The sequence below is a fragment of the Trifolium pratense genome, linkage group LG2 (genome assembly GCF_020283565.1).
Source record: "Trifolium pratense cultivar HEN17-A07 linkage group LG2, ARS_RC_1.1, whole genome shotgun sequence".
NCBI lineage: Eukaryota > Viridiplantae > Streptophyta > Magnoliopsida > Fabales > Fabaceae > Trifolium > Trifolium pratense.
The window spans coordinates 51820315-51845228 of record NC_060060.1 but is presented as its reverse complement, the minus strand read 5'-3'; the positions used below and the strand labels follow the sequence as shown (position 1 = coordinate 51845228).

The following is a 24914-nucleotide window of genomic DNA, read 5'->3' as shown; positions in this document are numbered from 1 at the left end:
TTTTATTTATTTATGGATGTCTACTTAAGTTTATGTTCTTGATTACGTCTTTAATTTTTTTTTAACCTTTAATTATCATCAATTTTTGAACCTTTAGTTATCAGCAATTTTTTTTTAATAAGTAAACAAAACGATGGGGTTCAAAAATTATTTAAAAAATATATAAAATATAAAATAAGCACATAAACAAATATAGAATAATTAGTCCATGAAATTCCCTATACTACTCTTATTGAAAATGCTCTTAGAATTTTTGTATTTTATTTTTTATTATTACATATTACACCTAATTAGACCCATGCCCGCATGGGTCAAAGTTCTAGTTGTAATTAAAGTTAAAATCCTAATATGTTAACCTAATATTAAATGCATTTATAATCTTCTCTTCTATATTCCCTCTCTTTTTATTGCAGTTTTAAATATATCTACAGTGGAAATCAAACTCGCATCATTTGCTTACAATAAAGTTTTTTTAAAATAACTTTTAATATTATAATTTTTTTGTTACATATTAGGTTATTAGACCGGTGCACCGCACGGGTCGAAGCTCTAGTTTCACTAACAAAAGAAAATAGCTTCGGCGGGAGGGAAATTCTACCCAAGAAATTACTAGTGCTCCCTTTCATCGTTAATATTTTTTTTAAAAAAAAAAAACTTGTTTTTTACATACATTAAAGAAATTAATATATCATTTATAAAAAAAAAGAAATTAATATATCTGATTGAATTTTTTTTTTGTCCTCAATTTTTCCTATTACATATTTGCTATCTAACTTATGAGTGGAAAAATTGAAAGTTCAGAAGCTAAAAGTATCAAAGGTGTGCTTTGTCTGATGACTCGGAAAGAAATGATTTTACGCTTTAAAGTGATGAGGTCGCAAAGAGAAAAATAAGTAGGGCTATCTAAGACCATCCACAATGGTCATGTTGAAACATCATTCAACTATAAAAATTGCCCCAATGGTGTGTTGAAAGGCATGTTGAACATGACATGGAGGGGAGAGGAGATGAAATTGTTCAACACATTTGAAGGAAGACAAGAGAGACACGCGGCAGGTTTCTTGTGGCTCACAGCAAGCGCGTGTGCCACACGCGAGGAGAGAGAGTGTTACTTGATAAGATCCAGCCACGTGGCTGGATGGGATTGGTTGGCTGAATTTTTTCGTTGCAAATTAATTTTTTATTTTTTATTTTTTTCACCAAAATTCATGATTTTTTTTGTCTATAAATAGAGACTTGGTTCATTTGATTTGGACACAGGAAAAAAATTCTTCTAATTATCCCAACAATTATCAAAATCCGAACAATTACCAAAATTCCAACAATTTTCAAATTTTGTTTTTATTACAAAAAACTAAAAAATAAATCATTAAGTATTAATTATTTTAATTTAATTTTAATCGAGAATTGTAATTTTATGTAATCATAAAAATAAAAATATAAATTTAAATAAAAATATGAAATAAAAAGTGGTGGGGTATGTTGGACAATGGCAAACTGAAGCCATTCTTTTCTTTGTGATGTCCCACATTGGTAGAAAATATTTTTTACTTTATTCCATATTTTCCTTAATTGATTTTCATCAGTTAAGATTTTCATTCCTTAACAAATCTCTCCTTTTATTGCTCTTGATTAGTTATAAATCAGATTGCATAACCTCCAATTTATTAGCATATTTCTAACTGTCAATTGATTTCAATTGTTTGGCTATTATTAAGGAATAAGAGGAGCTGTTTTACTGAAAAAAATATAGAACGGTTTTCATTGGTTTTCTATTTAAAAGACTGTCATAGTTTTGTGACAGGGGAGAACATTCTTCTCTTTACTTCACTTCTTTTTCTTATCTTCTACTTCTAGAATCTGAGCAATTGTTCTGTGATTTCCATAGCCTAAGGCCACGAGTGCACGTGTTCGTAGGCTCGTTGTGTTAACCTTGGGAAGCAGTCGGCAATCTAGATTGCATCAAGGTCTAGCCGAATTTTGCTTTCAAGGCAGTGATTTTTCACGGCACAACAAACTTCCAATATGTGTTACACTCTTTTTGTTTTGTACTACTCCTAATATATTCCAACAATTTGAAAGCAAAATTATCCTTTTTATTCAAGTACTAAACAAAAATGGCTGAAAGTCTATCAAGAATCATTCCGGATATGTCGAAAATGGAACCTCTAGACGGCTCAAATTATAGGAGATGGTCTCAAAAACTGTTGATTTTGTTTGAAGCCTTAGAGGTTGATTATGTGCTATTTGAAGATCCTCCCGCTGATGTCAACACTGCTGTCAACGCTGTTGAATCATCTACTCCTGCTACCCCTATCGTCACACCGCTTCCTGCAGAAACCAAGAAAGCTGACGAAGAAGCTAAGAAGAAATATGAAAAGGACAACAAAACTACTAGAGGTCATCTGCTTACTCATATGGCAGATAATCTGTTTGATCTTTTCATTAATCAAAAGTCTGCAAAGGCAATATGGGACACTCTGCTGAAACGTTACGGCGATGACGATGCTGGAAGAAAGAAATATGTTGTAGGAAATTGGATGCGTTTTCAAATGTCAGATGACAAACCAATCATGGAGCAAATTCATGAGTATGAGAATCTAGTTGGTGACATACTAAATGAAGGAATGAAGATGTGTGAGATATTACAAGCTAATGTGCTTTTAGAAAAATTTCCACCTTCTTGGAGTGACTACCGCAACCAACTGAAACACAAGAAGAGAGACTTGTCACTTCAAGAATTAATAAATCATATGAAGACAGAGGAGGCCAACCGACTTAAAGATAAGCATGTTTTACATTCTGTAAATTCAGTTAATGCTAATGTTGTTGAGTTTGCTGATCAAAACAGGTCAAAAGGAAAAGAAAAAAGGTTCCAGAAAAATGGGAAACAGAAAAATGGACAACAGAAAACACACACTAATATCAACAAAGCTGACAACAGGATTCAGAAAAGAAAGGTTGATTGCTATGTTTGTGGCAGAACAGGTCATAAAGCTTATCAGTGCCAATTGAGGAAGGGACAACAATATAATAACTCGAAGTCTGCTGCTCCATCTGTCCCTCAAGCACATCTAGCAGAAGATGAAGAAGTGATAGCTGCTGTGGTAGTCGAGGCAAACCTGGTCGACAACAAGGTGGACTGGATTCTAGATACCGGTGCTTCTAAACACTTATGCGCCAACAAAGAGCTTTTTCACCAGATTGAGGATGCTGTTGATGGAGAATGTGTTTTCATGGGAAATTCAGCTACAACTGGAGTGCTTGGTAAAGGAAAGATTCTCCTTAAACTTACTTCTGGAAAAACATTATCTTTGAGTGATGTTTTATATGTTCCCTCTCTGCGTAGGAACCTAATTTCTGGTAGTTGTCTAAATAGAGCTGGATTAAAATTGGTTTTTGAAGCTGATAAAGTAGTTATAACTAAAAATGGGAACTTTGTGGGGAAGGGATATCTAGCTGATGGTTTATTTGTATTGAACACCATTCCTAACACATCTAATGCTATATCACCTGTTGGTTCTGTTTATATTGCTGAGTATGTTAATTTGTGGCATGGTAGACTAGGACATGTGAATGTGAATTCTATTAAGAAACTTAGAAATATGAATCTAATTAATGTGCTAGATATACATAACTTTTCTAAGTGTCCTATATGCGTGGAAGCTAAGTTTGCAAAGAAACCTTTTAAACCTGTCACAAATAGAACTACGGAACTGCTTGAATTAATTCACACGGATTTGGCTGATTTCAAAAACACTGTTAGTAGAGGAGGTAAAGCATATTTTATTACTTTCATAGATGATTTTTCTAGATATGCCAAAGTTTATCTTCTAAGGACAAAAGATGAGGCTGAAGAAATGTTTTTAAAATATAAGGCAGAAGTTGAAAACCAATTAGACCGTAAAATTAAAAGACTTAGGTCTGATAGGGGTGGTGAATATGGAACTATTTTTCTTAAGAATTTTTGTGAAAAGAATGGGATTATCCATGAAACTAGTGCCCCTTATACTCCTGAACAAAATGGCATAGCGGAAAGGAAAAATAGAACACTTAAAGAAATGATGAACGCTATGTTATTAAGTTCTGGTATGTCTACCCAAATGTGGGGGGAAGCTATTTTGTCGGCTTGTTATATTCTAAATAGAGTTCCTCATAAACGACTAGATAAAACTCCCTATGAATTATGGAAAGGATTTGCGCCAAATTTAAATTTTTTAAAAGTATGGGGGTGTCTAGCTAAGGTAGCTTTACCAGATTTTAAGAGGACTAATGTAGGTACCAAAACTTTTGATTGTGTGTTTATTGGATATGCTCAAAATAGTGCTGCATATAGGTTCTTGCGTTTGAATGATAATTCTATTTGTGAATCTAGAAATGCAGAATTTTTTGAACAAGAATTTCCTTTAACTAAACATGTTAATGAATTAAGTTCTTCTTCTAATACTACTTCAGTGCCCTTACATTTGCCTATTTATTCTTCTGTTGCACATGAACAAGTTAAAGAACTTAGAAGTAAAAGGAAGAGAATAGAAAGTAGTTTTGGACCAGATTTTGTTACTGCCTTCTTGATTGAAAACAATGATGTTGATAAAGTAAATGATGCATTTGTATCTACTTTTCTCATTGAGGAAGATCCTAAAACTTATAATGAGGCTGTAACTTCTATTGATGCTAACTTTTGGAAAGAGGCAATTAATAGTGAATTAGATTCTATCATGTCGAATCATACTTGGGATTTGGTTGATTTGCCTAAAGGAAGTAAACCAATTAGATGTAAATGGATATTTAGGAAGAAATTAAGAACTGATGGAACCATTGATAAATTTAAGGCTAGATTAGTAGTTGTGGGTTACACTCAAAAGAAAGAAATTGACTATTTTGATACATATTCTCCTGTTACTAAAATTTCCACAATCCGTTCTCTTGTTGCTTTAGCTGCTATTCATGGACTTATAGTGCATCAAATGGATGTAAAGACAGCTTTTCTTAATGGTGACTCGAGAGAAGAAATTTATGTGGAACAACCTGAGGGCTATGTGATTCAAGGTCAAGAGAACAAAGTGTGTAAGTTGAGAAAATCATTATATGGCCTTAAACAGGCTCCCAAACAATGGTATGAAAAATTTGACCAAACTTTGGTAAGTGATGGTTATATTGTGAATTCATCTGACACTTGTGTTTACTCTAAATTGTTTGGACAAGAATGTGTGATAATATGTTTATATGTTGATGACATGTTAATTTTCGGTACTAATGTGACTGTAGTGGAAAAGACCAAATTATTTTTATCCTCTCATTTTGATATGAAAGATCTAGGAGAAGCTGATGTGATTCTTGGAGTTAAAATGAGAAAAAGTGATAATGGTTTTTCCTTGTGTCAAACACATTATATTGAAAAGATACTTAAAATTTTTAATTGTTATGATGAATTACCTGTGAAAACTCCCTATGATCCTAGCATACATCTTAAGAAAAACAATGGTTCTAGTGTTTCACAAACCGAATATGCTAAAATCATAGGAAGTGTTATGTTTCTCATGAACTGTACTAGACCTGACATAGCATATGCTGTAAGTAGACTAAGCAGGTATACTTATACTCACAATCCAGGTAATGAACATTGGACTGCACTTCGTCGCTTACTCAGGTATCTTAAAGGTACTATGGATTGGTGTTTGCATTATTATAAATTTCCTGCTGTGTTAGAAGGATTTTGTGATGCAAATTGGGTCACTGATAATGATGAAGTAAGTTCCACTAGTGGATATGTTTTTACTTTAGGTGGAGGTGCCATATCATGGAAGTCTTCCAAGCAAACTTGTATAGCACGTTCCACTATGGAATCAGAATTTATTGCTCTTGATTTAGCAGGTCAAGAAGCTGAATGGTTGAGAAACTTGTTGGCAGATGTGCCATTGTGGGGGAAACGGTCTATACCCGTTTCTCTTCATTGTGACTCTGAAGCAGCTATTGGAGTTGCTATGAACAGTGTTTATAATGGAAAAAGGAGACACATACGCATTAGACACAGTTCAGTTAGAGAATTGTTGAAAAATGGTGTGATCTCTTTACAGTTTGTTAGATCTGAGAAAAACTTGGCGGATCCTTTCACTAAAGGTCTAACAAAGAAAGTAGTACTTGAATCGTCGAGGGGGATGGGGCTTAAGCCTTTGTGTTGAGGAAAGTATGGTGGATCCCATCAATGGTCAAGCGAAACCATATGATTGCTCTATTGTATTACATTTCCCATCTCCATGACATGTGGTAATACAATGTTGATAGGTTGAACTTTTAGTTCTTAATGAGTTCATAGCCCTAATTGTTGGGTGGTCCGTGTGAATTGGACTTGATGGACTCACCGCTTGTTATTTTGAAAGATGAGCATTCTTTTGCTCTTAATGAATCCATAGCCTCTTTGGTGGTGCTTCTGAGATGCACTTGATGGATTCATCTACGTGAGTGTGAAGGTAGGCCGCCTTCTATGAAAGAATTAGGCTGTCTTTCTAGAGCACTCATTAGTACCCAAGGTGTGCGCATGGCCATTAAAAGCGCTTGTTTATACTATCGCGGATATCACAGATTTTAGGGAAATACATGTGTTGTAAGGGTCTCATTTGAAAACTTGGTAGTTCAAGAGTAACTCACTACCTAGACACATTTGTTGTCTTACTTCACTATGTATCAATTCAATCATTATGATATTGATACTTAAGTGTTACTCCCTCTTTTGCTCAGAAACTTGTTCTTATTTACCTCCAGTTTTACCATTGGTGGGGGATTGTTGGACAATGGCAAACTGAAGCCATTCTTTTCTTTGTGATGTCCCACATTGGTAGAAAATATTTTTTACTTTATTCCATATTTTCCTTAATTGATTTTCATCAGTTAAGATTTTCATTCCTTAACAAATCTCTCATTTTATTGCTCTTGATTAGTTATAAATCAGATTGCATAACCTCCAATTTATTAGCATATTTCTAACTGTCAATTGATTTCAATTGTTTGGCTATTATTAAGGAATAAGAGGAGCTGTTTTACTGAAAAAAATATAGAACGATTTTCATTGGTTTTCTATTTAAAAGACTGTCATAGTTTTGTGACAGGGGAGAACATTCTTCTCTTTACTTCACTTCTTTTTCTTATCTTCTACTTCTAGAATCTGAGCAATTGTTCTGTGATTTCCATAGCCTAAGGCCACGAGTGCACGTGTTCGTAGGCTCGTTGTGTTAACCTTGGGAAGCAGTCGGCAATCTAGATTGCATCAAGGTCTAGCCGAATTTTGCTTTCAAGGCAGTGATTTTTCACGGCACAACAAACTTCCAATCTGTGTTACACTCTTTTTGTTTTGTACTACTCCTAATATATTCCAACAGGGTAGACAAAGTGGTGGGGTAGAGTGTTGAATGAAAAAGCTATTGGATAGGGTAAAAATTGAATGAGTGTTGAATGAGTAGATGGAAGAAAGAGAAAATGATGTGGAGTGAAAAAAGTGGTGTTGAGTGTTGATACTTGATACCAAGTCTAAGGCTCTTAAGAAAGTGATAAAAAAAATCTGGGAACAATATTATTATGGTGAAAATGTAGTTAAAAAAGAGAATAGAATATAAAAAAAGAAAGATAGTATTGAAGTAACTGGGAAGGAAGGACACGGAAAAGTTGAAGAATTAATTAAAAAGAAAAAATGGAATGGCATCTAATCTATTCATTCGTTCCTTCTTTTCCTTCCCTCCCATTGTTGAAAGTCATATCATGATTACAAAGTTTGTACTATATAGTTACGCAGTAGCGCACGGGGGAGAGGAATATGTTACTAATAAGAGGAGTGCTAGCAACACACTCCAATAACAAACACACTCTAACACACTCTCTTCTATTGGTAAAAATTTATATGAGTCCCATAAAAGTTATATGGGTCCACATTTTTTTATGGGACCAATGTGAATTTCAACCAATAAAAGAGAGTGTGTTGGAGTGTGTTTGTTAAAGAGTGTGTTGCTAGCATTATTCTACTAATAATACTATATATATAGTTACACAGCTTAGACTTAGAGGAGTGAGTGAGTAAAACAAAACAAACTCCGTTTTGGTTGCGAGTGGGTAAAAATTGTGTCTATAGGATAAGAGAAAAAGAAGAAAGAGAAAAAAAAAAAAAAAAAAAGGAAAAAAGTGGATGAAGGTGTTATTATTACTTACTACTGTCTACTAGCATCATCGGGTGGTGTGGTGTTTGAGAGAGAGAGAGAGGGGCATATGGATGGAAGGCCTGGCCATGCTCAAGTACCTCATTTCTCAGCTTCACCAACTCTTCCACGATTCTTCTTCCATACTTCTTCAACAACAACAACCTTCTCTTCCCACCACCATCTTCCTCCACCCTCCTCCTCCCACTACCACCACCACCAGGTCTCTCTCTCTAGATCTATTTTCACTCTCAATTCATTCACTGTTTCTCAAATTACTCATCATCATCATCTTATTCTTTTTTATTTTAATTCTACTGAATCGTTTTTATATTTTTTGCCTCATTTTATTTTATTTTATTTTATTGTTAATTTTTTATTTATCTTTGAAGCGAATTAAACAGTTAGGTAAGTTAGGTTGTTTGTGCTTTCTAATGCGTCACTATGGGATTTCAACTCTCCATTTCCATTATTACTATTATTATTATGCTTATAATAATTCCATTCCATTCTTTTTCGGAACAAAAATAAATAAATAAAGGATGCCCTAAATTCTGTAAGATTTCTCTTCAAATTATCTGCAATTACTTTTTCAATTTTATTTGTTTTTTTCTTTCAATATTTATATTCTTCTACTTGTTGTTCTTTGTTTTCTATTGGTTCAGAATTTCCTTGTTCTTGGGTAGTTTGGGTTTGGACTTGGAGAAGAATTTGATATAAAAACAGAGAACTTGGATGTTGGATGCTAATTACATGTTTTTATTATACTTTATAATCATCACTGAGAGAGAGAACTAGGATACTACCTTTTTTGTTTGATATTATCAAGAATTACTGTCATTTACGCTTGCTTAATGTCATGGTAATTGTGTCCATTTGCAAAGCTACAGAACAGAGATAAAAATCTTGATGCGGCAATCACAATTGCAATTGTTGATACATTTTTAAAATCTTGTTTGGCTGATCAAAGATCATTGCTAGATTATGTCCATTTCTTTGGTTGTTTGGTTTAACTGTCTGTCACATATATCTTAGAGTATCTATGTATCTTGCTTGTTTTGGTTGTCATTATTCCATAAAGAGCAATTTACTCGATTTTATGTGTTGTTTATGTGTCATATGTCTTACATACAAACCCTTTTTATTGCCGTTTTGTACCTTACTCACATTCCTTGTGTACTCAATTTCGTATGATTGGATGGAACTTTTACTGATTTTTTAAGGAAAAATTCAAGTGTTGAGGTCTTAAGGAGGATGGAACTTGTACATTCTAAGCATCCTTTCAGATCCAACTTCCTCTATATTGAAGTTGTGGATTTCATTTGATCTTGTCGTAATGAACATGGGATTCTCGAGTACCACTTTCCATTTACTCCTCCTAGAAAATAAGATGCTAGAGAATAAACAAATTTGCTTTTATTACAAATTGAATGTGTAGTTGGGGTTTTTGGGCGAGCGTATCTAAAAGTTGTTTGGAATTAACTTGTTTACAAAAATTTAATTTGGTTAAAATTGAGATTGAAGTGAAGTGATTTAAATTTAGATATGTTACTCTTACACCAAGGTTGTAGTATAAAATTTTTCCCTTTAATGCAAAAGTAATATTTTACAACATCAAATCAAATTGAGATTTGGAGGTGAAATCAATGTTAATTTCAAAGTTACCAAATATTTATATTTATACCAAAATAACAGTAGAGTGGATCAGACATGATTTTGACGTGTTTGAACACAAATCCAAACATGCTACAAATATACTAACGTAAAATTATATTTCTTGTATAAAGGTGGTTCTGAAAATGTCTGTTTTGGCAGCTAGGGAATCTCTGTGAACTCAGATCAGAGGGTTGATTGGGAAAGTTCTATGTTGTTTTTCCTTAAGTAGAGTCATATAGTGTGTGGATAATAATTAGAGTTTCATCTTGATCCTTGAATTGAGGCATGTACTAATTTTTTAGGCATGCTTGAATTGATGTTCTTTAAAGTCTTCTTGATCCTTGAAATATGAAGTTTCATCTAACATGTCATTTACTTTTATATCTTTTAGCTTGCATGCAAAATTACTTGGTTATAAATGATCCTGATCACACGGGCTCAGCCTACGTGTGTTTGAGTAAAATATCAATTTGTACTTTAGTTGTCTTGTTCTGTAATTTTCTTTTCAATATTACCTTTATATTATCTGGTGAAAATCATGTTGATGTCCCTATGAATGTCGGTCTTTCTACTTCACATGAGGAAGCTTACGAAAATCTTTGTATGTCTATTTTGCAGATGGACCTCCTTTGATAGTGAAGAAGATAGCTCTGTAGATGACTGTTGTGACCTTGTAATGGCAGCTGGAAAGTCTCATAGTTTCAGGATATCGGAGCCTCTAAAGCCTCCACCCGCTAAGAAGCCTCGAAAAGATCGAAGTAGGGGCAAATCGTTAGGAAGATCCTGTTCAAGTGAAGTTATGGAACAAGAAATCTGGAAAGATTTTCCTGAAGATTTATTTGAGGCTGTAATTGCACGACTTCCCATTGCGGCATTTTTCCGCTTCCGCTCTGTGTGCCGTCAATGGGATTCTTTGCTGGCTTCTCAAAGCTTTTCTCAGCACTGTGCCCAAGTCCCACAAGAAAATCCATGGTTTTACACCATAACCCATGAAAATGTGAATTCAGGAGCCATGTATGATCCTTCTTTGAAAAAGTGGCATCACCCATCTATATCACCACTGCCCACAAAGTTGATCGTTTTGCCAGTGGCTTCAGCAGGGGGTTTAGTTTGCTTTCTTGACATTGGCCACCGTAACTTCTATGTGTGTAACCCGCTGACTCAATCCTTCAAGGAATTGCCAGCTCGGTCGGTTAAGGTCTGGTCTCGCGTTGCTGTAGGGATGACGGTAAATGGAAATTCAGCTGGTTCAGGCTACAAGATCCTATGGGTTGGTTGCAATGGAGAGTATGAAGTTTATGACTCAGTGAAAAACTCTTGGAATCGTCCAGGAAACATCCCTGGAAGTGTGAAGCTGCCATTGTCCCTTAACTTTAGGTCACAAGCTGTCGCTATTGACAGCACGCTTTACTTCATGCGTTCAGATCCAGAAGGGGTTGTTTCCTATGATGTGGCAACAAGGGTTTGGACACAGTACATAATCCCAGCGCCGCTGCATCTGACTGATCACACTCTGGCTGAGTATGATGGTCAGATCATGCTTGTGGGGTTGCTCACAAAGAATGCAGCCACGTGCGTGTGCATATGGGAGCTGCAGAAAATGACACTCTTGTGGAAGGAGGTAGACAGAATGCCAAATATATGGTGCTTGGACTTTTATGGTAAGCACGTTAGAATGACTTGCCTGGGGAACAAAGGCTTGCTCATGTTGTCCTTGAGATCAAAACAAATGAATAGGTTGGTTACTTACAACATAGCTAGGAAGGAATGGCTGAAGGTTCCCGGATGTGTGGTACCGCATGGGAAGAAACGGCAGTGGATAGCATGTGGCACTGCATTTTATCCATGCCTGACTGCTGTGGCTTGATTATCATTGTATTGTATATCAATGGCCTGCCGTTTTCCTCCTCCATTCTTGTGGTTCTTTGCTATTTTCAGGCCTTAAGTGTTGTTGTACCTAATCCCAACGATCATCACTATTTAGCAAAGTAGATGAAAAATAATGTGGGTTTGTGGTGATTCATGTTTCTTCATGCTTGCAAGCATGTAAACATTATTTTGGTTTCATGTTTACAAATGTCTTATTATCCTGTAACACCTTGGCAAAGGTGATATAAAACTGCAGTTTCTTTCTGTATTCAGTAAGCAAATTGTTTTCTTGTTCTTATACAATATATGTGCTGTCAGGAGGGTAGTGAGAGGATTCTTGGATGGAAAAGTTACCGTTTAACTTTTATTATTTTCATGTAACAAATTATGAATAGTTTGATTGTCAGATACTCAGATTGGAACAGAACATAGCTGTGTTATGCTGTGAAAGATTTTGAAACAAAATTCGGACTCTTCGGAGGATCCAGTCATCAAGATTTAAGGCCTTAGTACAATTGTGGTTTGATGGTACAGATTTTTGCACATGTTTTTTAGTGTATGTTTGGAATCACATTGTTAGATTTGACAAAAACACACGGCGACTCAGTGATACTATTTTTTTTTTGAACAAGCCAAAATGAGATATATATATATATATAATAGTCTTTTAGCACAAGACGTGCCAAGAAGACTAAAACAAGGTTACAAATAGAGTCAAAAGTACAAGAACCAAAAAAAACTATACAAGGCCCAAATAAAGCAAAGGATTAGACCACCAACTATGGCAGTTCAAAGCTAAAGTGATACTCGTCGCTTTCAACCACCTATACGAGAACGTCTTGATCTTATCCACCATATGATGCACTGAATTTGCTGAGCCTGTAAATAATCAATGATTTCTTTCGGTCCACACAACCCAAACACAAACAAGCCAAACGAGCTGCATGAAAGAACGTCGATCTCTAGAACCACCTGCTGAATCCGTAAACTGAACAAAGTGTTCTGGAAGAGTCTGAGCAGTCACCGAAGAAGAACCAATCCATGAGCTGACCAGTGACCAAAGAGAACCAAGAGAGCTGCAATAGAGGAACAAGTGCTGAGCCGACTCAACCTCCCCGCAACCAAAAACACAAAGATGCGCCTCCGTAGATAAAATCCCTCGAGTGACCAGGTTTGCTTTTGTAGGTAACCTGTCCCGCAAGAGTCGCCATGCACAAATGGAAACCTTCAAAGGAACCTGACGGTGCCAGATAAGACCTGACGCAGCATCCAGAGTAACGTCATCCTGACTCGTCAAGAGCTGATAAGCACCACGAACCGTGTAACCGTCATCAAGGTCAGTTCGCCACTGCCACCTGTCTGAAACATGATCCTGCAAAGAGATGGTAAGTAGAAAAGCCTGACACTCCCCCAACAACTCCTCCTCCCACGCCCTCAGTGATACTATTAAACTTGCCACAAAATCAAACATGCGTTTGATGAGAATTCATATGGAAATGGAGACTTATTCCAATGCCATTGTGACATTTTGAGCCTTGGACATTGTCTGCGAAATGTTATGATTTCATTTGAACACATTATGCTTCAGTTTAGAGTTTAGGGTTTACACGGTCATCTTTTTATATTTTCAGGCACAAACAGACAAATTTAAGACGTTTAGGTTAAGATAGATAAATTTAAGTGACTCTAACAAGACTTGCATTCAATATTTCGATTGGAAAAATTTAGAAATATTGATTTAGAATTATTTTAGAAAAATGCTACTCCCTCCGTCCCAAAATATAAGCAAAAATGAGTCGATGAAATTTGATGTATTTGGTTAAGAATTTGGACCACATACATTCACTTTGTTGACCAATATTTGCTTATATTTTGGGACGGAGGGAGTATTTTTTTATGAATGTCACTTTAAGGAAAGCGAAGAATGCAAGTATAATGGTAATAACATATATATACACTATTCCTCAAATACCAAAATCACACCAACAAATAACTTGATGTGTGGAGCAATAGAACGACAACCAATAACAAGCGGAATAAGCAAAAATAATAACAATAGATAAAAGATAAAGGAGAAGAAAGAACACAATGTTTGTTTACTCAGTTCGGTCCAATAATGACCTAGTATGGGGGAGAGAGCAACCCCTCTGTTCCACTATATCAAAGAGTAACCTTACAAAGAAATTCTCATCCTAATTCTACCCAAAACCCGAATATCTTCCAAGGTGTACCACAAAGATAGTTCGTCCACCCTAGAGTTGTACCAAGAGAAAAACTCTTTTTCCTCTCTAAAACTCTAGCCCTTGTGTGGTGGCAAACCCTAATCCTTGCCTCTACATCTCTACTCTCTTATTTTTCTATGAATAAAGCACTCCCAAATTATAGAAAAATATATACCTAAAAATTAGTAACAAATCTGTTTTTAAAATAAAACAAATCCAAGTCAGAGTGTCCTCCAAGAAAAGATTTTTTTTCACAAAATCTGCAAAGATGCAAAGATTCAACACAAATTTTTCTGAATTTTTGTAACTGAGATTTCAAGGCACATCCAACACCAATTTAAAATTTTGTTGACTTTTTATGAAATATAACATTTCTTGTGTTTCGTCGTTTGACTTTTCGTAAGAAATAGCGGTGCTAATATATTAAATAACACAGTATCATGTTTCTTCTTTGTCATATCACATCTACTGATCTACTGTGACCTTATATCTTTTTTCATATATTAAATAACACAATATCATATTTCTTCTATCATATCACATCTATTGATCTACTACTGTGACACCGTATTTTTTTTCCTTATATTAATGACACAAAATTATCTAAATCGGAGCACATGCAATTTTAATTTATGGATCTTATGCTTTATTGTCTCAAAATCATCTAAACTCACCTCTCAAACCTCCAATTTTAATCTTTTTATGTTGTGACTTTTTACTAGTACCATAGTGTGAACTTTGATAGGTGTATACCCTAACACTCAACACCCTTACCACCACTCACAATTTTATAATGTCAGAAAATTAAGTTTGGCTATTAATCTTCTTCCATCACCACATCCTATAACCGGCATTGTTAACCACAAACTATAGTTTAACACCAAACATTTTCAACAATTGTACATCTTAACTGGAGTATGCGTCGGAACAATTATTATTCTTCAACAATTGTTTACAATGAATAATTTTCCACATTTACTCACTGTAAATAACAGATTACTTTGAACAAAACATAAAAAAGAACGCGCGAATGAACCCGCAGCGACACACGAAAAGGTTTAGATGTTTTATCTTCCGACCTCGTGTGCCTTTTATACGCTGAATTTTCAATTTTGCTCTTGAAAAAACATCGGTTTGTAGAAACAGAAGTTTTTTTTTTTTGCCTTGAAAACAAATTTTGGTTTTTTAAAACCGAAATTTACTCTGAATTTTCACTAGAAAAGATTCGGTTTTTGCGAACCGAATTTTTCTGCAAGGACAAAATTGGAATATTGGGGGTATAAAAGAATCACCGGGGGTCGGGAGAGAAAACATCAAAGGTTTATCTTCTTTTATCGGCCAAGATATTGTGGGCATGTGATTCAATGAGTTTGTTTGGTTCAGCATTAGTTCTGCTCTATTGGGCTGTATTGTTGAGCAATGGTAACAAACACTATATGTAAATCTATTAGTGTACCCCTACAACTAATATTCATACCCCATAATTCTGTCATTGTTAGACCGATACCAACAATTATAAAACTTGTTTTCTTAACTTCTCTGAAAAAATAACTATTGTAATTTGAATTTTAATCGGATGGTAAGTATTGATTGGAGGGGAAATTGAATTTAATAGTTTAGTTTACATATTTTGTGCAGGAGGAGATAGAACGAGGAGCAAAATTGGAGGAATTTAAAGGTGGTGATTTTTTTAGAGTAATGCTACTTATCACAATTTTTTTTTCACCGAAACATCATTGCCTTGTTGTAACTTGCAACCAACCACGGCACACTCTTTTCTTTTTATCCAATCGTCCATGTTTTCCGCCACAAAAGATCCAATGATGGCAATGAATTCATGACATGTTAGTGTTATTTTAGTTTCACTATATATATCATTTTGTTTAATGAGATATTAATAATAAAAGGATGAAAAAGAGAATAAATTTACACTTATCTTCCATTAAAATATCCCTCATGCTTCGTATGTTGAACAAAACACAACAACTTATGACACCGTAAAATTCATTAGTCACTTGAGATTGACCACTTACTTTTAAGAATCACTTAGTAACACATAAATTTTTTCAAAAATAAAATAAAATTATTAAGGAAAAATTTGATAGGTTTCATGACAATAATGTCCAATATAATTTCATATACATTGTTTTGGGACTGAAAATTTGAAGTGTATGTTGATAGTATATGTATTGGACTATACATTTGAAACAAAATGGTACCGTACGTACTGATAAGCTTTTAATTCGTCAAGTCCAAATATTACAACTCAATTGCTTAAATGCATGAATTGGGTCAGAAAAAAAACAGATAAGCTTAGTTGTGTGTTTTGGACCAAAATTAAACCAATGTGGTCAGTGCTCACAAGGCTATGTCACCATCTTTCATTGGAATATAAAAGGGTATCCTAACTTGAAGAGGCCCTTAGCTAAGACAAATAAAAAGAAGAAAACCATTGAAACTTAGTTAGGATGTAACAAAACATCACAAACGACACTCAATCATTCATAAACCTAAGGCCTACTCTATCAGGAAGTGGGCACGGCTATTAAGTCACATTTTGGATTTGTTTGTTTTTTAAATTGTTTTACTATTGTCATTATATATAAATGTGTATATATTTTTTGGACATATTAGTGTGATCTTGAAAATAATACATCCATAGTTTTAAGTTCACAATAGCTTTGTCTGTCTTTCAAGTTGTTCTTTTTGTCACTATTGTGTATTGTTTTTGGGATAGATTAGTGTTCTCTTATGCGGGAACATAATTATATTTTATATTTTAAAATGTAAATTGCACATTAAGAATTAAATACACCTATTCCGTGATTTTTTTCCATCTAACGTAGTAATAGTAGTTTAAAGTGGTGGTTGTCGGAGGTGGCATCAGAAGATTGTTGAGTGGTGGACATAGTGGTGGTTGATGGTGGTCGTAGTGGTGGTTAGAGCGGTAGTGGATTGTGGTTAAATGGAAGATTAGAGGTTGATAAAGTGACAATGAACATGTTGTAATGGCGTTCAAAGCATTGATTGGTGGATGTTGTGGCAGTTATAGTGATAGTAAGTGGTGGATGTATTGGTGATTAGAGATGGATGAAGTGTTCATCAATGATTGTCATATATAGTGCTAGGCATAGGTGGTGAAAGTGGTGGTCACCGATGACCAAATAGGTGGTCACCGATGACCGATGGTTAGAGTGGTGGCTAAAAATGATCAAATTGGTGGCTAACGGCGTAACTTATTGTTCGTTTGTCTTTCATCAAAGTGTAATTATCTTATATTTTGAGATTGAAGTGAAAACTATTTTGAAATTAAGTAAAAGAAAAATCAATTTAACAACATTTTAAACGAACATATTTTAAACGTTCAACTTAGTACTTTTTTTTTTAGAATTTAACTTAGTACTTTAATCACCACATTATTAATATTTTGAAGTTAGGTTTAGTACCTTTAACTTAAATAAAAATAATTTTAACACAATTAAAATCATATTTAAAAGATAATAAGATATTGTTCAGAAACAATTGCAGATAGAAGATAAAGTACATATAATAATATAACATGCAAATTTAAAATCAGAGAACACACTATGATTATTGTCTAATGACATACGAGAATAATATTACGTAAAAATTGTTTCAAGACATAAACTATTTAAATCTCACATTTTTCAAAATAAATAAGGGTATAAGATAAAAGCAAAAGTAAAATACACACTTAAAGTGTTTCCGACCACTTGACCAATGCATCTAATAACGAAAAATTAGTGCTTATATAGCCTTAGTTTCTATATATCTTCTATTACAATTCTAAGCGGTGTAATATGTAAAGAAAAAATGGGTTTAATTTATTCATTTATCATATATGTCCATCAATATGTGTGTCTAAACTATTGAGTTTTATCTGCAATTTTTACCGATTATTTATATATGATAGTGTGAGACTTACATTATCCTTCGATAATTTAAAAATATTTATCTAATACAGTACGTACGATAATTTTAAAATATTTATCTTTTTATTCTCATTAATTGTTTACTTAATATCTTCAAATTATCCATGGATGTAAAAAAAAACCTTATATGAGTAGTCCTACCTAGGTAGAATGTTCCATATTGATATTGGATTCTTAATAAGGTAAAACATAGAAGAGAACACAGCTGTATGATCAAACATAAGCAGTTTCATTATTCCTGATTGCTTGTAAATTCACCTTAATTCTTACCAAACACTACTTCATTATTGGTAAGTAGTAAGATTAGCCAATACTTGGTCTTTAAATATTAAATATAATTATTATGGTTTAAAGTAAACTTTAAAACTAAAAAGCAAGCCGTGAGTGCACCTAATCACTTATATACATCACATCACATAATAATAATAATTCTGACCCACTTCAATTCCGTGCCGTGCCTAATTTTACAGCTCGCTATGCACGTAAGCCAAACTTTACTTACATATCAATCAATACAACACAAAACCCACTAAAACAAAATTGGAGAAAATATAATTAACCTTAATTAACATGAGTTTGTGAAGATTAATTAGGACTTTCGTGGCTGGCAATTACTATTTAAAGTCTATGTCACAAAATTTGTAATTATTTAGCCTAAGGCCTAATACATGATGTTAATTAGTACTATTGTTATTTTTAAATAATAATGATATAGAGAAAGATTAGTAAGAAAGAGTTTAATAATTTTGTGCTGATGTTTTCATCTTTCAAACATCAACATCTGGAGCCAGTTTGCATTGCACTAATGTTAAAGCTCTTCAATAATGTTGACACTTTTTGTCCAATATGTTTTGTCCTATACGGTAACCAATCAATAAAATAATAATAATAATAATAACTTTTTTTTTCAATGCAAACAAGCTGGCCTTTTTTACTTGTTTGGGGATTTTACTTACACCTGGATGCTTCTTTGGTCAATGACTTAACCCTTTTTGGAGGAAAGGGAACTTTGTGAGATGTTTTTTTTGCCAAATTAATTAGGACCTTGTCAATAAATCACCATTGATTAGGTAGAATTACATCACAATTAATCTAAACTTAGATTCAAGTCAGGTTTTGGTGGTCTTATTCGCGATACCAACGGACTGTTCTTTAAAGGCTTTTATGGCACTGCATCTGAAGCAAGTGTGTTATTCGCAGAAATATTGGTTGTGCTTAACGGACTTGATTTGTGTTGGGTGAATGACTTTAGAAATATTGTTTGTTTTTTCTGACTCCTTGCAAGTCGTGACTTTGATTAAAGAGGGTGTGTCACCGCATCATCGTTTCGCGAATGAAATCCAAAGTATTCGGCAATTGATAAGCAAAGATTGAAGTGTTGTGATTGAGCATATCCTTCGGGAGAGGAATGCTTGTGCGGATTGTTTGGCCAAGATGGGAGCTTCATCAAACTTGTCGCTTGTGATTCTTGATACACCTCTGACTGAATTATACTTGTCCCTCCTTGCTAATGCTCAAGGAGTAGCTTTTGTTAGGGAGTAATCCTTTTTCTTTTGCTTTTGTTTGTTTTTCCTTTTTCTCTCTTGTGACAAAAAAAAAGTTTATTTATGTAAATGTAATTTATTAATAGAGGACCGAAATTTATACTTTAAATTTTTTATTTCTCCACACTTAAAATATGAATCTAATTACCGGTTAATTTGACAAAAAAAAAAAAAACTCCACATCTTAGTTATACTTAGGATCTCTTTAGGAGAGATTTTAAGGTGAGAGGCTAAGTTCATTTTAAATTAAAAATAAATAAAAATTGAGAAGATGGAAAATTTTATTAATTAAAATGACATTAGTAGTTGTTTGACAATCATCTCCAAAAGAATTTGAACTCGTTATCTTGAAGTTACAAGTCTAAGGGCTCGTTTGGTGCGCAGGATAAAAGACATGATATGATAACTGTATCATATCATGTCTTAATTCAGTGTTTGGTGAGACATCAGAATATGATAAATTAATCATGAAGCTTATCATATCCTGCATCCATAGTTAAAATTCTTATCCTGAATTTGAGCTGGGTTACCAGCAGGATAGGATAAGAAAAAAATTATCGATTTATTCTATAAAATATATTTTTAAATAAAAATTTAAATTAATAAAATAATTTGATAGTAAATTAATAATAAAATAATTAATTTTTAAGTATATATGCGATTTTCTCAAAAGGGTAATTGTAATTTATATAATCTAAAAAATCAAAATTCTACTAAAATTACAATATTTTAAAGTAAAATAATTACTAAAAAATTATAAAATAGGAATATTAATTTAAATTTTATAACAAATTAAATATAATATTTTTGCAATTGTAGTTTTATTATTTACGTATGAGATATATCACATATTTTTTTAGCTTATCTAACATGTATATATCATGGAGTTATTTATTTGATCATGATTCATATAAAATATTAAACTTGATTATTTTCTCATGATTTTTATTTAAAATTATATAAACTTATTTGATTACTTATTTATATTTTTTATTTATAAAATTGAAAGTATTAATAAATATTTTTTAAAAAAATAACAATTGTTTTACAAGGGTAATTTTGAGTAAATATGTATTAAAAATATGATATAATAGTTATCATGTTTGTTATCATGTGTGCACCAAACATATGATAGGATAACTGAGAATAATTGTTATCCTGTTGATATCCTATCATATCCTTATCCTGTTTTATATTCTATCCTGTCACTATCCTATCATGCGCACCAAACGAGCCCTAAACTCTTACCAACAAATAAACACTTCAATTAAGTGCATGGAGAACTTACTCCACAACCCTACATATAAAAAAGAATCGTACTATTGTCGTAACACACCTGTTTCGATTTTCATCTTCGATCTTATCCGAATCATTTTGTAATTATAATTTAAATTATGATATGAGGATTTTTTTTTATTATTATTATTACATTGAAACTGCAATTACAATTGGATCATAATATTTGATAACATTTTTTTAATAATTGCACAATATGATTCTAACTTCTAATTGTGGTTAAGAGTTCACATTATATATGAGAAATAACTTGGCAATGTATTTATAGTTTATATAACTCAATCCAAATTCTATAAATATTTCCATAACTATGATTTAAAACATTCATTAACTTTATGTTACATCGATCTAAACAAAGACTTTTACACTTAAGTTCTAATTGAGACAAACTAACACAAATACTAATTCATACTACGCTTCTTTTTCCTTTTGTTTAATTAGCACTAATTTATGTCAATGTCATATACTAATAAACAGTAAAAAGTCATGTACTCATTGCTTCCTTGTTAGTTTACTTACTCCCTTTTTCTTTTTTACCTTGTCTGCCCTTTTATAGATTCACAAAGTATTCAACAATGATTGACACAACATATATAGTTTTGTATATCCATTTTTATTTTCACACTTAGAAATTCAAATGCATTATTCATAAGGGGGATATATTCCTAGACAATGCGTCAAACAATTTATAAGAATGTCCTATTGTTGTATATGTATAAAAAATATTGAGTTTATAAATGTATAATACAAAAAAGGGTCTTGTTAACATGTGCCCTAAGGGCACATGTTAAGATATACCAAAATAGAAATTTAACATTTAATGATACAAGAAATTTAATGCTTCAAAAGTCAAAATACACAAATTAGCATTTAATAATTTCTATTTTTGCTTCCTTAACATGTGCCTTAAGGGCACAAGTTAACATTCTCCTACAAAAAATATTGACATGAAGACTTTTGTCGGTGTGAATAAAAATAAAATCAATTCTAAAAAGTTTATATTATAAAATCATAAGGATTTTTGTTTTTAAAAATTTGATATGCATTTTGTTTGTGAAAAACTAAAGTGAATTTTTTTGTTTACATTTTTATCAATATATCTGTCGAATTGAATAATTTTAATAGGTTTATAAATAATATTTATTATTTTTTTATATTAAACATTATTTATAAACTATAAAAATTATTCATTTGAACGGTATACCAAAATATATTCAAATAAGATGTATATCGATTGTTTAGCAAAATGAAAACTAAAATTTACGAGTAGTTGTAAGTTCGACACGTGTGGCTATAAGGTATGAATGTGGCACTGTCACGTGGAACCGTGTTATATTATAACTCTCCATATATAACAAGTTCAATGTTCTTTCATCATTCCTTATACTAAATTATTAATGTGGCCATTGCACATACTTGGTCTTATGTCTCACTCAACAAAGTATAAATTGGTGGTTTAATTTGTTTTCAGTTTTTATCGTTTGAAAGTCAAATTAAGCTGCATGATCTTAAGGGTATTGTCGCACTAATTAAGGACACATTAAGCTCCCTTAACGGCGGTCATGGGTCGGTGACGCTGTGGCAAACGGTTGTTCGTTGCATCTCACGTGGTTCATTCAATTTTTTTGTTAATACTTGTACAAAGAATGAATAAATATTCCATCAAAGAAACAGAGAATAATTAAATGTTGAAGTCTTTAGAATTTAGATTGCTTTCTTAAAGAAGTATGCTTCATAAAAAATAGTGACGCATGAGATGATCGATGGATAAATGTTTAATTATTATATACAACTAACAACAATGATATGTGTAAGTATAAATTTTCAGTTAAATTGTATATTTTAAAAATTTATATTTGTTAAAACATTACAGAACAAAGCTTTTACTTCAAACGAGACCTTATGTTAAAATTAAACTTTTTGAATTAGTCTGTTCTTAAATCGAATATCGAATTTGAAGAAAAAAATTAGAATAGTTTGACAGGTTAAATTATGAATATAGAGTTTTGTCATAAAAAAAAAGAATATAGAGTAGTTGAAAAAATAATTATCTAAGCCGCATATAATATAAATACTCTCTCCGTCCCAAATTTTTTATCCTTTTAGTTTTTAGTGTTGTCTGAATCTTTAATCATTTTAAGAAATCAATACACAATTAGTAATACTTTACTATTTGTACCATTACTAAAATTAAAACAATAATTAAATATATTTTCTTTTTTTTTTAATAAATTAAAGGTAAAAATAACTTAACTTATTATTTTTTAATTTCTGTCCAAAACTTAAAATGAGACGGAGGCGGTGTATGATATATAAACACATGTCTTTTTTTGTTTTTGTTTTGTGAAAGACAATTCTTATATGGATAAAAAAAAGGTTATCTTTGGTGTTTTGAGTTTGACTGCTTCTTCCATGTCTGAGAGACAATTGAACTTGAGCTGGTCGGTTCAGTTTGACCCACATTAATTAATATAAAAGTAAAATGTTTAATTAGTAAAATGGTCCCATAAAGATATTTTTGGTTTTAGATTGGTCCCTTAAAGAAAAAAAGGTCCAAATAGGTCCCTTAAAGAAAAAAAAATCCGAATAGGTCCCTTAAAGACATACCCGTTAATCAGTTTGGTCCTATTTAGACCTCTTTTTAGGGACCAAACTGATTAACGGAGATGTCTTTAAGGGACCTATTCGGACTTTTTTTTTCTTTAAGGGACCAATCTGAAACCAAAAATGTCTTTAAGGACCATTTTACTAATTAAGCCAAAGTAAAATAGGATATTGAGATGTAATCGGTTTAGTTTAGGTTAATTTTTAGTTAAAAAAAGTGTTTGAATTGATGAAAGTTTCATCAGTTTGATTGGTTTTTAGTGTTTTTTAAAAATAAAATTGAATTAAATTAATCGGTTTGATTTGATTTTATTTATCTATTTACAACAAACATTTTTTTAAACATTACATTTATAAATAAAAGTACCAACAATTTTTTAATGGTAGAAAATTAACTTTTTATATCTTTAATACTACGTTGCATGCACAAATATATATATATATATATATATATATATATATATATATATATATATATATATATTTCTGAATACTGCATTGAGAGTTTTCTCCATGAATTTAAATATCCCTAAATTTTTATGATAGATCAACATGTTTTAAATTCTATAATTTACATGCATGCTTATGTGTTTATTTTTTTTTGGTATTCTGCTTACGATAAATTATATTTACGAAAGCGTGCACTGTGTGAGAACACCAAAAATATATATCCAAAAGTGTATAAAAGTGATAAGACTTAATAGACATGAATGCATGTATTTTCTTTTTTGACTAAATAAATATACGTATTTTAAAATTTGTGACTTTTTTCTTATTTATACGAGTTAAAATTTATAATTACTAAATTACTTGGAAAAAAAAAAGAATTCTCCAATATCTTTTACAAGTAAAAGGAATGTTGAGTTGCTCACAATCAAGTATTTTGATGATGTGGCACTCTACAAGAAAAGTTTACAATCTCTATTAAAAAACCTTTTCATCATCTCCTTTAATTAAATCATTTTAATTTTAATTATCAATATATCAAATTATCAAGTTTACAATCTCTATTCAAAAACCTTTTCATCATCTCCTTTGATTAAATCATTTTAATTTTAATTATCTTTAATTAAATCATTTTAATTTTAATTATCAATATATCAAATTATCACTATATAACTTCTTAAAAGGGACCAACTAACTAAAATGAAAAATTATTAAATTAAAATGGACCAACTAATATATAAGATTTATATAACCACAAAATATTCATGACTATTGGAATTCTTTCAATACTAATACTAATAAAAAAAGGGATCATTATATTTCAAGCAAGTGAGTCACTTTGATATTCCAAACCTCTTTGATCAATCTCTTAAAGAGCTGAATTTAATAAAAAAAAAACGTGTGTCTCTCTTCATTGCAAGTTAATTGGTTCCTAAATGAATTAAAAGGGACCAATATAACCACAAAATATATTCTTTCAATACTAAGAGAAAAAAAAAGTGGTATGTGCTATGTATTATGATAGGTTTTTCTTTCAAATTCTAGAGCTAGAAAGTGGTATGAGCTAGAAAAACACTTTACTATAAAATGAGAAAGTTTAGTGACTAATAGGTTCACTCTCACTCTTTATAACCACCACCC

The 24914-nt window shown here is 32.1% G+C and overlaps 1 protein-coding gene across 3 annotated transcripts; it reads left to right on the top strand.

Moving 5' to 3' along the window:
* Positions 1 to 8042: 8042 nt before the first annotated feature.
* LOC123907886 (F-box only protein 6) lies at positions 8043 to 12013 on the top strand. 3 transcript variants are annotated; one of them, XM_045958316.1, is made up of 2 exons: positions 8043 to 8406; positions 10458 to 12013. In XM_045958316.1, exons 1-2 carry the CDS (start codon positions 8258 to 8260, stop codon positions 11704 to 11706), a joined length of 1398 nt encoding a protein of 465 aa, XP_045814272.1. In that variant the 5' UTR covers positions 8043 to 8257; the 3' UTR covers positions 11707 to 12013. The 3 variants fall into 3 exon arrangements, with proteins under 3 accessions (XP_045814272.1, XP_045814273.1, XP_045814275.1); XM_045958317.1 differs by having other exon boundaries at positions 8044 to 8397; positions 10455 to 12013; XM_045958319.1 differs by lacking the exon at positions 8043 to 8406 and adding an exon at positions 8718 to 8739.
* The last annotated feature ends 12901 nt before the right edge of the window (positions 12014 to 24914 follow it).